The 14,247-nt window shown below is 53.7% G+C and overlaps 5 protein-coding genes across 5 annotated transcripts; 2 read left to right on the top strand and 3 right to left on the bottom strand.

Moving 5' to 3' along the window:
* Positions 1-853: 853 nt before the first annotated feature.
* BU26DRAFT_133531 (uncharacterized protein) lies at positions 854-2,814 on the bottom strand. Its single transcript, XM_033819698.1, has 2 exons — positions 2,042-2,814; positions 854-1,990 (listed from the first exon to the last, which is right to left on the bottom strand). Exons 1-2 carry the CDS (start codon positions 2,529-2,531, stop codon positions 921-923), a joined length of 1,560 nt encoding a protein of 519 aa, XP_033677806.1. The 5' UTR covers positions 2,532-2,814; the 3' UTR covers positions 854-920.
* Positions 2,815-3,302: 488 nt separating this feature from the next.
* On the top strand, positions 3,303-8,827 carry BU26DRAFT_438277 (ARM repeat-containing protein; the record flags this gene model as incomplete). The annotated part of the gene is made up of 6 exons (XM_033824282.1): positions 3,303-3,470; positions 3,559-3,602; positions 3,660-4,349; positions 4,439-7,042; positions 7,096-7,297; positions 7,346-8,827. 6 exons carry the CDS (start codon positions 3,303-3,305, stop codon positions 8,825-8,827), a joined length of 5,190 nt encoding a protein of 1,729 aa, XP_033677807.1.
* Positions 8,828-9,412: 585 nt separating this feature from the next.
* BU26DRAFT_494584 (UPF0041 domain protein) lies at positions 9,413-10,313 on the bottom strand (the record flags this gene model as incomplete). Its single annotated transcript, XM_033826190.1, has 3 exons — positions 9,413-9,874; positions 10,035-10,107; positions 10,241-10,313. 3 exons carry the CDS (start codon positions 10,311-10,313, stop codon positions 9,622-9,624), a joined length of 399 nt encoding a protein of 132 aa, XP_033677808.1. The 3' UTR covers positions 9,413-9,621.
* Positions 10,314-10,627: 314 nt separating this feature from the next.
* Positions 10,628-11,953, bottom strand: BU26DRAFT_524369 (Sm-like ribonucleoprotein). The gene is made up of 5 exons (XM_033830265.1): positions 11,836-11,953; positions 11,743-11,751; positions 11,622-11,693; positions 11,159-11,573; positions 10,628-11,104 (listed from the first exon to the last, which is right to left on the bottom strand). The coding sequence occupies exons 1-5, from the start codon at positions 11,866-11,868 to the stop codon at positions 10,986-10,988; spliced, it is 648 nt and encodes a 215-aa protein (XP_033677809.1). The 5' UTR covers positions 11,869-11,953; the 3' UTR covers positions 10,628-10,985.
* Positions 11,954-12,134: 181 nt separating this feature from the next.
* Positions 12,135-12,811, top strand: BU26DRAFT_534776 (ribosomal protein L5; the record flags this gene model as incomplete). The annotated part of the gene is made up of 4 exons (XM_033831233.1): positions 12,135-12,137; positions 12,194-12,384; positions 12,433-12,603; positions 12,655-12,811. 4 exons carry the CDS (start codon positions 12,135-12,137, stop codon positions 12,809-12,811), a joined length of 522 nt encoding a protein of 173 aa, XP_033677810.1.
* Positions 12,812-14,247: the final 1,436 nt, after the last annotated feature.

The following is a 14,247-nucleotide window of genomic DNA, read 5'->3' on the forward strand; positions in this document are numbered from 1 at the left end:
CAGTATCCTGGCCCCAAGCCAGACTCGCAATCTCCTCCTTCAACTTCAACTTCCAAGCAACTCTTCGACTGCTCCCTTCCGCGAAGATGCCCACAGCCTCCAACGACTCCACCACACGTTGCCCTCCTCCTACAAAACCCGACCCCTACGACCGTGTTCGAGGCCTGCACACCAACTGCCTTCTCGCACCCACGGCTGTACACAATGCGCATCAACCTTTCGTCTCGCGAGTGCAACACCTATGGCCAAGCGTTTGCAGGCCAAACTTGCCAACCCCTTGATGGAAGCTCCTGCATGCTGTCCTGCTTCGCCGCTAGCACCGAATGGCTCAGCGCCCCAGGACGCCCTAAGATCTCGAGAGGCCGCCGAAAAGCCAAGTTGTCAAAAAGATCGGTGAAAATGGTTACTAAGAGTATCCCGACGTGGGGGGTTTGCGTGGATAGGCCGCATTGGAGGGGGGAATATGACGAAATTCGGAAATTTGCATGATGGGAGCAGCACGGAGTTAGGTATCTTTCACGACCATGGTTATTGAAAACGAGGACAGTAGCGGTGCTGAAGGAAAAATGTATGAAGATCCCTAAGAACGAAATAAAAATGACTTCGTGAACTGGAGAAAATGACGAGAGGAAGTTGGGACTTAGATATAGACGAAGTTTGTATTCTACACACTCGGGCTATGATAAGCCGGGATAACCCCAATGAATGCAAGGGTATGTTGAGAAACACCACAGATTTTGTGGTAGGAAGAAGTCTAGCACTGTACCCGCCAATCCGCTATGACTAGATGACTAGCATCTACATTACCATAACCCTGTCCCATATGACGATGAATGTCGCGGTGACCATGGTGCTCGTGCTTGATGTCCAAACGCCGCACGCCTCGATATGCCGTTCGAGCGCTCCTCAAGAGCTCTCCTCTACTCCACAAACTCCACCATGACGCTGGCGCCTTTCAGGCCAGCCTCCTCGATAGTGGAATCCAGGAAGTCCATCAGGTTCTTGCCCATGAAGGATAGGTCAAATTCGGCACCCTCCTTGCCTTCCCACGGTGACCCGGCTTTGATCCATTCATAGATACGTCGAACCGGGTCGGAAAGATTGAATCGCCGAACGATTGGCCGTCCGGGTCCACCCCGGAACTGGATACGAGTAGTGACCTTGGGATCTGTAGAGGTAGGCTCGGTATGCGGATTGCTCGACGAGATCTGAGCGAATGGGGAGGTACCATTTGGGGCTGATTCTGCGGGCTCCTCCTCCGCTTTGGCCTTGCCTTTGTCGCTAGAGTCGGATTTCGTCAATTCGTCCGGGTCCTCATCCTTCGGACCTTTGCCGTTCTCTAGGCTATTCTGCAGAGCCATCTCTAGCATTTCTTCTTCGGTCATCCGATTGACGTCCACCTTCTTGCGCTCCGGCTTTCGGTTAGCCACAGGGTTCTTTGCTGTAGGATTGAGGCTGTAGCGGTCAAGGAACTCATGAAGCTGGGCGTGGAATTCCACCGGATCCGGGATCGGCGGACCAGACCAGACCTTGACCTGCTCGCCAGTCCGAGGATCCACGATAGCAATGTGCGGGTATGCATCCTGGCTGTCCCGGGCATGGAAGTAGTAGTTCATGTACTGCTGCCCTCGCGGGTCATCCTTGGTGTACTGCATGAAGATGAAGTTTTCTCGCACCGTGGCCTTGATTTCGTCATTCTTCCAGATATCCCGATTGAGGCGCTGGCAGTCGAAGATGGCCGCATCCTGGATATTGACCAGAAGCCACTTTTCTTGCTCCTTGCCCTCGTCTCGTGCATTGTCCCACGACTGCTGGAACATCAACTCGAAGGGTGGCCGGAAAAGCTCTGCAAGCATGTTGCTCTTAGATGACTGCTCGGAGGCGCCACCGGTTGCGATGGCTAGCTCGCGGCGTCGCGCGCTAGAATCGCCACTGTTGTCCCACACAGAAGTTTGGGTCGTTCGCTGATTGAAGATGCCCGGTCGGCCGGCTGTTCATACGTTAGCAGTGTTGAAACGTTGGTCTACCCAATTGAGCTCACCTGGGGCTCGCCGACGAGCGATCTGTTCCTGGACAAGGGCATCGAGATCGGCATCATGTTCCATTGGCCCCATACTAGCGCCAGGTCCCACCAGTGTCTCCGTCCTACGCTCCATGGGCGCGCGCACCTCGTCCGGGCCGAGTCCGCCGGCACCTCCGCCGCCGCTATACATCTCCTCCTGTAGCCGGCGAGCCATTGCCTCATCATCCTCCATATTCGGCTGGGGGCCGGGTGGCGTGTTCGACTGTAGACCCGCATCGAAGTCGTCCATCTCGTCATCCGAGTCGATCGTGATGGGATTCTGTGTTGAGGCGGCATTTGTGGCGGCCGGTTGTGAGACGGGTGCACCACCGAAGTCGAGATTCGGGCTGTCGAAGTAGAGCTGTATCGCCTGTTCGAGGTTGTTGTCTGTTAAGCTCAGGTATTGGGCAGCTTTGTCGGGATCACATGAGGTGATGGCGACAAAGTTGAGCACCTGCTCCTCCTCCATGACGGGCTGCTGGTGAAGCGTTTTCTATGTGTTGGTTGTGTAGAGGCAGGAAATGCAACTGCAGGGTGTGGAAGCTGCGTGGGTGGCGGGGGATGTCCGAGGCGATATGGCGGTGGGGCAGTTTATGTACGCATGAGAACCGATGTTGCCTAGGTCGATAGTGCGGGCTCGTCTTGCGATGTGAGTGAACGTAGCGACGGTCGGCACTCGTGCAGGCGACGGTCGTAAAAATCCAGTCGAGCGTGAGCACTGATTGCGGATAGCGATTGCACGAGGCCGCGATGCGACTGCGCCTGCAAACAAATCGCGGAGCACTTGCTGAGAGCAAAGAACGGGGTGAGAGAGGCCTGCAAGACGCGGATTAGTATAGATCTCCAGAGCGCAGAAGTGGGCGGCAGGCAGCAGGTGACGACGTGGAGAGAAGCTGGCCGAAGACGCGATTGCATTGTTTGAGAGGCTCAAGGCAAGTGACTGGCTGCGTCACTCCCTCAGTCCGTGCGCCTGAGTTTTCCCGACGCCGACCGCGGCGCCCCTGCCACCGTTTGATCCCTGCACCAACGCAGTGAATGTGTGAACGTGATGTGGCGAGCAGCGAAAGGCCGACGAGTACTGACGCCTCGCCTGATTTCTCAGCGAGCTTCGACCGCCCGGACAAACTAGCCACGCCATCGGCAGCTGCCTGTGGCGCATACCCAGTTATCAAAAGTCCCACCCGGCTTTGCCTCTCAGTCGGTCATTCACTCCCGCGGGCCTCAACCTTCGGCTCTCATCATGGCTTCGACGCAAAGCCCAGAGGCGAAGGAGCTGGTCCTTGTGGGCAAGGTGGAGATGCGGATAGCTCTGGCAGATTCCGAAAAGAAGCTAGAAGATCTGCTGAAGGTCTACCTTGCGCCTCTGCTTCTCAAACTTGGTTCGGAAAGCGTGGCCGTGAGAAACAAGGTACGGCTTCTCACAATGCTGATTCTCATTCCTTGTTTCTTCAGGTCGTCTTCCTCTGAACACCGCTAATGGCGGGTCTCTCTTACAGGTCATATCCATTTGTCAACATGTCAACACCCGCATAAAACCACAGTACGCCCCTTTCAAGATGCACAATGTATCCTCGAACTTTCTCTGACTATATCGCAGAGAGATCAAGCTTCCAGTCTCCGCCCTTCTGAAGCAGTTCAAGGAGAACGCCAATGTACCGCTAATCCGGCATTTCGACATTCTGTACATTCAGCAAGGCATCTCGCGGCTTCCAGTTGCTGATCGAATTGAGCTTTTGCCTATTCTGATTCAAGGGATTGCTGCAGACTACGCCAAGTCTTCGCAGCACGCATCCCAGTTATTCCATCTGATCCTCCGTCTTTTGATCCACTTCAAACTTCCTCTAAGGGGTAGCAAGGAGGACGACGAACTGAGGACCACACTTGGTCTAAATGATGAGGATGCTTCCTTCCTTTCCAACTGGTTCGGCAAGCTGCTTCTACTCAGCATTGTCCGCCAAAACAACCCTGAAGGCGGACCCTTCGTGAGGTGCCCTGGCCTGTCAGCGCAGGAATACAATTTTCTCACGCTTCAGGGCAAACCTGATGCTTGGGATCCGAGTGCAGATGCCGGCCTGAACTTGACTGAATCCAAGGCTCTCGTGACTAGGTTCCTCGCGAGCGGCATGTTTTCCGATGACGAGAAGTTTCTACCCGCGCTATTCGCGTCTGCGGACACCAATTCGCGTATCTACGAAGTCGGAGACGATGTTTTGAAACGCGTTATTCTGTCGAAAGATTTAGAAGATCGAAAGCTAGTGGAAACGCTGCTAGAGCTCTATTTCGGGTCGTAAGTTAAACTCTATTCATTCTAAGCGGTCTTCCCAGGGAACTAGGCGAGGACTCGATGGGTGAGTTTGAAGGGCTAATAGGACGCAGAAACACCCCTGAGGGACCATTGCCGGTGAAGGTCCCGCTCAAAATCAAGATCCTGGGAATCCTGTCGAAGTCAGTGGCTTGCACGACTTACCCGAGGGAGATTGCTAGAATGGTGGAAGAAGGCCTACTCTCGCCCGAGCTGAATCCAACAAGCAGGACCACAGCAGGCAGAGAAGCCTCCAAATTTCGGTCTGCCATTTTTTCGCTTGTCAATTTTGTCGCTCGGCGAGGGTCAGCCGAGCACCTTTCGACAGTGGCAGAAAGCCTAGTGGGCAATTTGCGAGCGTTCCTCCAAGACCAAGGATGGCCCACTCCGGACCGAGATCAGGACATGGAGCTTCGCGGATATGGGTATGAGACGATTGGCTTATTGGCGAAGGCTGCGCCCGGCAAGATCCTCTTGGAGCCGACACTAGATCTTCTCGAATGGCTGTTTCGTTCCCTGAAGGAGGACGCGTCCGGAAAGGACGTGGCAGTCAGTATCGAAGAAGCTCTCTCCTCCGTGCTGGGAGCATTTTCTGAGCCACTAAGCGATCCCATTCTCCGAAAGTTCAGAGAAATCCTCCTCAAGTATTCCTCCGCCAGCCTAGCCTCTGGCTCTGACAGCTCTGCCAAGTTCTCGAGGAGAACCCGATATGTCGCGACAAGATTCGCCAACCGCTGTCTACCTTACGACGATGTTTTGGCCCGATGGATAGACACCCTCGCCGTCAGCGGAGGGAGCAACGAGAGGCATGAGGTCGTAGAAGAAGGCAAGAAAGGCTTAGATCCGTACTGGTTCTCCATGTCGAACTCAGTACCAGGATCTGACTCTGATCGAAAGGAACTATCGTTTCCGGACTTCGACAAGCTTGTTCAATTCATCTTTGTGCGCCGAGTTGAAGATGAAGATGAAATGGACGTCGACGATGAGGACGTTATTCACCGAGTGCAGAGGCTTCAGAAGAATTTTCCGGATACCCTCTCTACAGTGATTACCTTCTGCTCTGAGATTGCCATGCACGCAGCGCTGGCAGATAAAGACATACAAGAGAAGTTGTCCGAAGACTGGGGACGGAAACTAGAGACTTTGATGTCTACAGACTCTCGTGCACGTCAAGCATTCCGGGCTTACGCGGCTGATAGCAGGCACGGGCTCTCTCTCGCCACACTCTTGAGGGCCAGTTTCGACAGGCTTACTGCGAATGAGCTTATCGATGTCGGTGATCTCGGCAGTACCTTCGTTCGTCTCCTATCGCTGTGTCCTGACAAGATATGGGCTCAAGCTGGCTTGTTCCAGGAAGTTCGAGCTCTTGAGCCCTCCATTCTCTCCAACAATCCGAATCGAAGGTTAGCCGCTGCGCACGCATACGGTCTGATTGCTTCTCATGGACAGTGCGACACCAATTCGATCAAGAAGTCAAAGGCGCTTTTCCTTGAGAAAGTCATGACCTGGAAGGAGGCCGTGGGCGGGGAAATCAACCAAATTAGCGGAGCCATTTGTGCACTGGGTTACTACTTCAGTCGGTCACACTGGAGGAGCGCCATTACTCTCTCCGACAATCATCCGGTCTTTGAGCTGTTGAGCACGCTCGTCGATATCCTCAAAGATTCCAGAGATGCAACCCTTAAAGGTTCAATCTACGTATGCCTTGACCAACTCAGTCTTTTCTACCTTATCGATCCCTCAAGTATCTCTCGCTTCACCAAGTTTCAGGACGTCATCCAGCAGGTATACGACTCTGCAAAGACGGGCACTACTACTGCGATTCTCGCGCTGGGACACCTGTCCATGATTACAGAAGAAATCGACGGCACCTCTGAAGAACCTACGGATTACAGCTTCGTTGCTGACAAGCTGTACGAGCTTCATGAGGTGCGCCAGTCAGAGGTGCAATTCTCCGTTGGAGAGGCATTGAGTTGCTTCGCTTGCGGCTGGGACTCCAAAGCCCTCGCAGCTGAGCTGGACATCGAGCATCCAGACCAGCAACATGATCCGTGGGATGTCCCATTGATCACGCCTCCTGGTCCAAAACGCGAGAAGACATTGGCTGCGGTACTGGAGAAGACCCTCAAAGGCTGTCGACAGTCGAAACCATCGTTGAAGAAGGCTTCGGTCATCTGGTTGCTTTGTCTGCTTCAGTATTGCGGACACAAGCCGGAAATGCAGAAGTACCTCACCCAATGCCAGATAGCCTTCAAGCAGTGCTTGTCGGATAGAGACGAAGTAGTGCAGGAAGCAGCATCTAGAGGACTTGGTCTAGTATATGAGAAGGGTGACCGGCAGCTCAGAGATGACCTCGTCCGCGATCTTGTGAGTTCGTTCTCGGATAACAAGTCGAAGATGTCTGGTACAGTTTCGGAGGACACCCAGCTATTTGAGCCTGGAGCTCTACCTACTGGAGACGGCTCCATCACAACTTACAAGGACATCCTCAATCTCGCATCTGAGGTTGGAGACTCAAGTCTAGTTTACCGCTTCATGTCGCTTGCTTCCAACAACTCCATTTGGTCAAGCCGAGCAGCCTTTGGACGTTTCGGCTTGAGCAACATCTTCTCGGACTCTAGCGTCGATGGGTATCTTGCAGAGAATCCGAAGCTCTACCCTAAGCTCTACCGTTATAGGTATGCTACTGGTGTCGAACGCCTGATTACTACCACGCTGACCCGGGACGTAGATTCGACCCGAACCCAAACGTGCAGCGGTCGATGACTGACATCTGGAATGCATTAGTCAAGGACTCTTCGACCACCATTGACAAGAACTTCGATGCGATTATGGACGACCTGTTGACTAGCATCCTAACGAAAGAATGGCGAGTCCGTCAGGCGTCCTGTGCGGCCATTGCCGATCTAGTGCAAGGACGGAACATCGAGAAGGTACGTCTATGTAGTAAGTGTACAAGAGCCCTTGGCTAATGCTTCCAGTACGAGAAATATCTTGGAGATATTTGGGACAAGTGCTTCAAAGTACTCGACGATATTAAAGAGAGTGTCCGAGCGGCTGCAGCTTCGCTTGCTCGTGTTCTGACTGGTATCTTGACACGCTCGCTAGAGGCAGGAGATTCGTCTCTCAAGAATGCCGGCGCAATGCTATCTCGCGTCCTTCCCTTTCTCCTCTCAGGCTCCGGTCTTGAGTCTAGTGCTGAAGAAGTACGCATGTTCGCCGTCCACACCCTCCTCCAGATCGTCAAGAAGAGCAACGCAAAGACCATTAACCAGCATGTTCCCGAGCTCGTTGAGAGGCTTCTCGGACTCCTCAGCTCGCTTGAACCAGAAGCTGTTAACTACATCCACCTCAACGCTTCTAAGTATAAGCTCACGGAGCAGAAGATCGACGACATGCGCCTGCAAAGCGTTCGCTCCTCTCCGCTAACCGAGTCCATTGACCGCTGTCTCGACCTTGCGGACGCTGCTACGATGAAAGACCTCGTCCCGCACGTCGAGGCTGCGATGAAGAATGCAATCGGCCTGCCTTCAAAAGTGGGCTGTTCTAGGATCCTCGTGACGCTCAGCACGAGGCATAACTTCCTGTTTAAGCCCTATGCAGATAGCTTCCTGAAGCTGATCCAGAAATACGTCCGCGACCGCAATGACACGGTCTCGTCGTCCTATTCCGCAGCAGCAGGCTACGTCGCACGTCTTGCCTCCGACAAACAACTTCTCTCCACTGTCGCCTTTTGCCAAAGACTCTACTTCGAGTCTGAGGACGATAAAGGCAGATTGACATCCGGCGACATCGTGTTTTCTATCTCCAAGAACGCCACGGACCGGTTCACCTCATTTTCCTCCGAGCTTCTACCTTTCATCTTCCTGGCGAAACATGACAGCGACGTCCAAGTCAAGAAGCTCTTTGAAGACACATGGTCGGACAACGTTGCAGGCAGCCGGGCCGTGCTTCTCTACCTGAAAGAGATCGTCGCGCTCGCAGAACAGCACCTAGAGTCTCCGAAATGGGTCCTCAAGCACACAGCTGCGAAGACGATTGCGGATGCTGTGATGTGCATCACTACCGGTAGTGAGACCATCAGCAAGAGCAATGCAGAGATCGTATGGCTAAGCCTGGACAAAGCAATGGGTGGGAAGACGTGGGAGGGAAAGGAGATCGTGCTTGAAGCTTTCGTGCGCTTTGTCGAGCGCGGAGATTCTTTGTGGAAGGAAGAGGCCAAGATTGCAAAGCAGATTGAGAAAGTCGCGATTAGGGAGGCGAAGCGTCAAAACAAAGCGTATTGGCCTTTTGCGCTCGAGGCGCTGGGCAATATATGTAAGGCTCGGACGGACTTGGAGCTCTCCGGCACGGTTGCCGAGATCGTGCACGGTGTATTGGATGAAGTGCTGGGTAACGAAGAAGAGGAAGGCGAGAAAATGGATGTTGATGGTGGGGAGGTGATGAAGGATGTTGCATTGTAAGTTCTCCGCTCGCCCTTTCATAAAGATGCAAACTAACGGCCTCGTACAGAAAGGAGAAGACACTTTCCGCATGCATAATAGCCCTCCTCTCCTCGCCCAACCCATCCAAGTTCTCCTCTTCCGAGCTTTCCAAATGCATCTCATCCATTCTCCCACTCGTCGTCAAAGCGAACTCCACGCACGCCAAAGATATCCACCTCATGGCCTTCACCTCCATCCAATCCCTTTTCGAGCGGCTCCCCGCAGACACACCACTCGATGACGGACAAGCGAAGAATAACTTAGAGAAGCTGCTCTTCGACCCCACATTCGAGGGCTTGCCGGAGGCCATGCGGATGAAGCGTGCTGAAGCCTTAGTGGAGATTGGCAAGGTGAAGAGCTGTGTGTGGATTGTTGAGAAGGTGAGGGCGGAGGTCGAGGGCGGGGAGAGGAGTGCGCTGGTTAGGGGTGTATTGGGGAAGATAGGCAAGGAGTGAGTGAGTGTAAAGGGGGTTGTCCTCTAGGTTTCATATAGATTGGTATGGTTAGCATGAATAGAGCGTAGATAGACATGCGGGATTGAGGTTTTGAAGCAATTGCCATTTTCCAGAAGAACCATTCCCTATGTGCCTGAGCGTCAAAGATGTAGAAAGTACAGTGTTACGCCGAAGATAAGATCAGGAAGACATCCCTCCCATGCTCTATCCGTCCCTTTCCTCAGCATCCCCACCCACAATCCCATCCCCCCTCCATCCCCAAACATTCCACATCCTTTCCTCCACTCGCCGTCCCACACGCATCCCCTCTTCCTCCGCTTATTTCCCAGCACTCTTAACCCCCTCCTTGACCATCCCCTCGGCCTTGCCCGCCGCCTCCTTAGCCTTTAACGCGATCTCCCTGCCGCCAAAGTTCCAGTACTGCATATATCGGTAACCCTGCGTGAGCTGGCTGGCGCAGTTGATGAAGTGGCAGCCGAAGAGGAGGTAGTTTTTGGGAGAGACTGCGAGCGCGTAGCGCATGAAGACGGCGGAGTAGAGCGAGAGGGCGGCGGTCATGCGGCCAGAGATGCTGTCGGATTTGTTAGTTTCGGGGAGTCATTGATGATGGAGGTCCGAGAGGCACGAGAGGCTTAAGAGGCGCAAGGAGCGCGAGGAGACAGTATGGAAGGGGATATGGACGGGAAAGGGGGGAGAAAGTATAGGGTATGGGAGGAGGGAGATAGACATACATCTCAGGATCCTTACTCATATCCGCAACGGCCGCGATCGGGATACCAAAGTTACTCGCCGGACCCCAGAAATCTGCACACAGTTAGCCCTAGTCCGCCATCTAGTACTCCCACAATTTCTCTATCAAGTCTCAACACCAATCTCCCTTTCACCTCCTCTTAACTCCGCGTCGGGAACTTTGCGCAGCAATCGGAGCTTTACTTACGGGTCGAGCAGAAGTAATCCAGGTACTTGTTGGCGCGTATCCGCGCATTGAGTGCTTTTACCGCGGCTGCCATTGTGAAATCTGAGTGGAGAGCGGGTGGGTGGACGGGGAGAGTTCGTTGAGGCGTCGGGGATTGAGCAGCGGTATGAGTGTTTGGCCGTTCCGTTGAGAGGTGTCCGCCAAGAAAAGAGTTTCGGGCCCGATGGAGCCGCCGCGTCGGAACTAGGAAAATGGTCACGTGCGTAGGCGAGAACCTTGGAATCTGAGGACGTAGAGCTTGAATAAAAAGGGGAATTTGCGCCGGGAGTATATGGTCGGGCTGGCTTCAACCCGTAATGCCTAATGATGATCCAACATTTCACGATGCAGCCGTCGTTTAACGAAGAGCGGATTTGAATAGCTCTTTCTGGAGGGTTTTAGAACCCTATACACAGTACGGCAAGGATGTCGCTCAAATTGATAGCTTGCCGAAGGTATCCAAGCGTTGCTGTGCGCATTGGAAGCCATCAAAGACACCAGAATGGGTTGATAGCAGCTTGGCATGGAATCGGATATGGTATCATTCATCCTTCCACTCCTCGAAGCGATAACCACCCTACACAAGTGGTGTTTAGTTCCTCCCAGTAAATACCCGCAAGCATTTTGCTTCATGTGCATTTGCCATCGCCATTTCTCTCCCAGACGCAAATCCGCCAGTCCAATTGAGATTTTAGAATCATGAATGTATCAGTCTTACCCCTTAGGTCTATCGGCCGCCATAGCCTGGTGGAGGTGCACCGCGTCCCGGTACAAATCCTGGCGGACCTCCAAAGGGTGGGCCTCCGCCGAACCCAGCCGGCGGGCCTCCCGGCGGAAAGCCTCCGGCTAGAATCAAGTCAGCTAATATTACCAACCAGAGACTATTCTGGGGAATCTTACGTGGTCCTCCTGGGGGTCCTCCACGTCCTGGGAATCCAGGTGGTCCTCCGAAGCCGGACGGTCCTCCAAAAGCCCCCGGCGGCCCGAAGCCTCCTGGACCTGGACCGCCAACTCCAGGAGCGGGTCCCGTCAGTCCAACGGGCATTCCACGTCCAGCGGGTCGAGTGACTCCCGGTCCTGCGGCCAGAGTTGCAGCTGTAGATGGTCCGCTCGTTGCTCCAAGTCGCGCAGCGGGGTCTGCCGGGGGCGGTCCATCAACGGAGAGGGAGATGACGTGCGCGCCGCGGATGATGGTGAGTCCGATTGCGCGTCGCTCTTCGGTTTCGGTGATCTGCTGCGCGGCGCCCGGTGCGGCCTTGCCCTTTCGTCGCGTCCGTCGGAATTCCTCGGTGTCGGCCAGGACCAGGTTCATGTGCTAGGTTAAAATCAGTATGAGGCTTGGGAAGGGAGGTTGAGAACAGACCTTGTCAAAGGCGAGCATCTGTCCCGCCATCTGTCGACCATCTTGAAGAGTGACTTTCATGCGGTAGTTGATCTACAATTTGTGAGTCTAAGGCTTCGAGCGTGAGGTGAAGGGCACCTACCAGATTTTGCTACATCCCAAGCGTCAGTCAGTCAGCTCTACACAGTTCTTCTCTCAGGTCAAAGACTCGAGGCAGGCAGGCAGCATTACTTACCATCTTCCCCTGTCGATTCGCGGCAGCAGACATGCTGAAGGCGGCGCGTCCGAAGACGACTTAGTAATTCAAAAAGTGAGTGTAGCTGTTTTGCGCGTACAGTCCCAGGTTGGCGGTGGTGGGGTGTATGTGAAGCTGTCGAAGTTCGTGAAGCTTTGCGGTCGCAAATGTTCGAGCTTTGTTGGTCCGTGCGTCCTCGGCTACTCCTTGGCGCCTCTCCACCACACGATGGAATTTGACAAACTTCGTCTAGCAACCACCTCGACCATCCACCTCCTACTAACACCGCAGCACACACAATGGTACGCAATCGATGTATACGCTTGCATTGCAGTGCGCTTGCTAACACCTCTTGCAGGCCGACTCCAAAGCCTCCAACCCTATGCGGGAGCTCCGCATCCAGAAGCTCGTCCTCAACATCTCCGTCGGCGAGTCTGGCGATCGATTGACTAGAGCAGCCAAGGTGCTTGAGCAGCTGAGCGGTCAGACTCCCGTCTACAGCAAGGCCCGATACACCGTCCGTACCTTCGGTATCAGGAGGAACGAAAAGTATGGCATCCAACAATGGGGAGAACGCGTGAGGTTAACGAGTGTTAGGATTGCCGTCCATGTCACCATTCGCGGTCCCAAGGCGGAGGAGATTCTCGAGCGCGGCCTGAAGGTCAAGGAGTACGAACTCCGCAAGCGCAACTTCAGCGAGTCTGGCAACTTCGGCTTCGGTATCAGCGAGCACATCGACTTGGGCATCAAGTACGACCCCAGCATTGGGTATGTCAATTTGAAACATGAGATCTTTGGTGCATAGCTGACGGTGCGCAGTATCTACGGCATGGACTTCTACGTCTGCATGACCCGACCCGGCGAGCGCGTTGCCAAGCGTAGGCGATGCAAGAGCAAGATCGGCGCCTCCCACCGCGTCAACCAGGCCGAGACCATCAAGTGGTACAAGAACCGATTCGAGGGTATCGTGCGATAAGTGTTGGCGGAGATGGGTGATGAGGTAAAGACGTGGAGGCTCAGCAGCATATTCGGTCTCGGAGGGTGGGTCCCTGCGGAGTCCCGGTGTGTAATTAACAAAAACAGCAAGCATCAACCTGCGGCCTATCAATGGAGCCGACCTTGCTCTTGAAGCGAGTGTCTCGATCACAATACAATGGAGGCGTCACTTGGGTGGCTGCCGCTTAACCATTCGTGATCTTCTCCGTCGCTGGACGATACCGTCCATACCTCGGTGCTGTGGATGTCTTTCTTCTCCTTGTTACTGACGCTTCTCTAGCAGCATGCAAGGCCTTTTAACGTCGGCTAGATCGGACGGCCCGCTCTCCAAGACTCTCCGTCCGGATCGCCCTGAACCTTTTTGAACCATGTTCTCCTTACTTTCATGTCCAACACACTTACACTGTCCCATCAGTCGATATCTCTTCCTCCTTCATCTGCAGTATTATGATCTCGTCAATGCCACTCAGAATCTGACGGAGTCGTGCAGTGTGGTCTAGGCCATTTGCCAGAGCCCCATGAACGGCCTTAAGGGTGCAACGCTTATTACCACCGCTCGTACTTCCTCACCCTTTGGGCTTTATGTCATCGGTTTCACATCCCCGTTTTCAAGGCGACCGGTCACCTGGGTCACAGACCGATCTGTCCGCATTTCGCATCTTCTTTCCTCTGACGTAGCGTAGAGTAAGCAAAAGGTCGATCGTAAGCAGTCTATTTTTTTAGCTTCTCGCGCGAAGACATGAGACGTGGACGTCGCTCTTAGGTGCTTATCCAACCCCCACTTGCTGCTACGCGTAAGTCGGGTCGCCTGATGACACATCTCGTGAGGAGATAGATGTCTGAGGCAAAAGAATGTAACATGATGAATGTGTTTCGCCGTATGTACAAGCCTGCTTGTGAGGGCGGTGAAGGTAAGGCGCAGCAGGGGTGAGGAAACAGTGTGTAAGAGTGGGATGGGGGTTTGGTTCGGCCCCCGGAGAATACAGTATGCTCATGCACGGCGAAGGCGGTGTCTCTGGGGCCGGGCCGGCGGCTGAGGCTATCGTTGGTGTTGGTGGACACTGTGTTGCGTTCCGAGACGGACGAGGAATGTGTTCTCAGCGGCTTTTGCAATGGATGTGAGTTAGTTTGGTTTTTTGGGTGCAAGGAAAGAAAGTAAGAAAGACATGTTTGATGAGTTCGTTATGAACATTCCTCTCTCGTCTCGATCAAACAAGTAGTATTGAATTGAACCACGCACGAGGAGCATTACGCAACTCCACTCCAACCTTAGACTACTGTACCTATAAAACCATAGTGTTCGAAATTTCGAAACTAGACGCCATTTTGTGCCTGCGTCGCCATACTCTACCATCTATGCATTTCTCTTTCCAGCCTACTTACACCAAGTACTGTACCACCCACTTTAAAAGTGAG

Source organism: Trematosphaeria pertusa (assembly GCF_010094035.1).
Source record: "Trematosphaeria pertusa strain CBS 122368 unplaced genomic scaffold BU26scaffold_19, whole genome shotgun sequence".
NCBI classification, from domain to species: Eukaryota; Fungi; Ascomycota; class Dothideomycetes; order Pleosporales; family Trematosphaeriaceae; genus Trematosphaeria; species Trematosphaeria pertusa.

Excerpts from the sequence above, each read along its gene's own strand:
- BU26DRAFT_133531 (XM_033819698.1), bottom strand. The coding sequence starts at position 2,531 with ATGGAGGAGGAGCAGGTGCTCAACTTTGTCGCCATCACCTCATGTGAT. Across the intron at positions 1,991-2,041 it reads CGCTCGTCGGCGAGCCCCAG|CCGGCCGACCGGGCATCTTC; the intron begins GTGAGCTCAATT and ends ACGTATGAACAG.
- BU26DRAFT_524369 (XM_033830265.1), bottom strand. The coding sequence starts at position 11,868 with ATGTCTGCTGCCGCGAATCGACAGGGGAAGATG. Across the intron at positions 11,574-11,621 it reads AGATGCTCGCCTTTGACAAG|CACATGAACCTGGTCCTGGC; the intron begins GTCTGTTCTCAA and ends ATTTTAACCTAG. Across the intron at positions 11,105-11,158 it reads AGGACCCCCAGGAGGACCAC|CCGGAGGCTTTCCGCCGGGA; the intron begins GTAAGATTCCCC and ends ACTTGATTCTAG.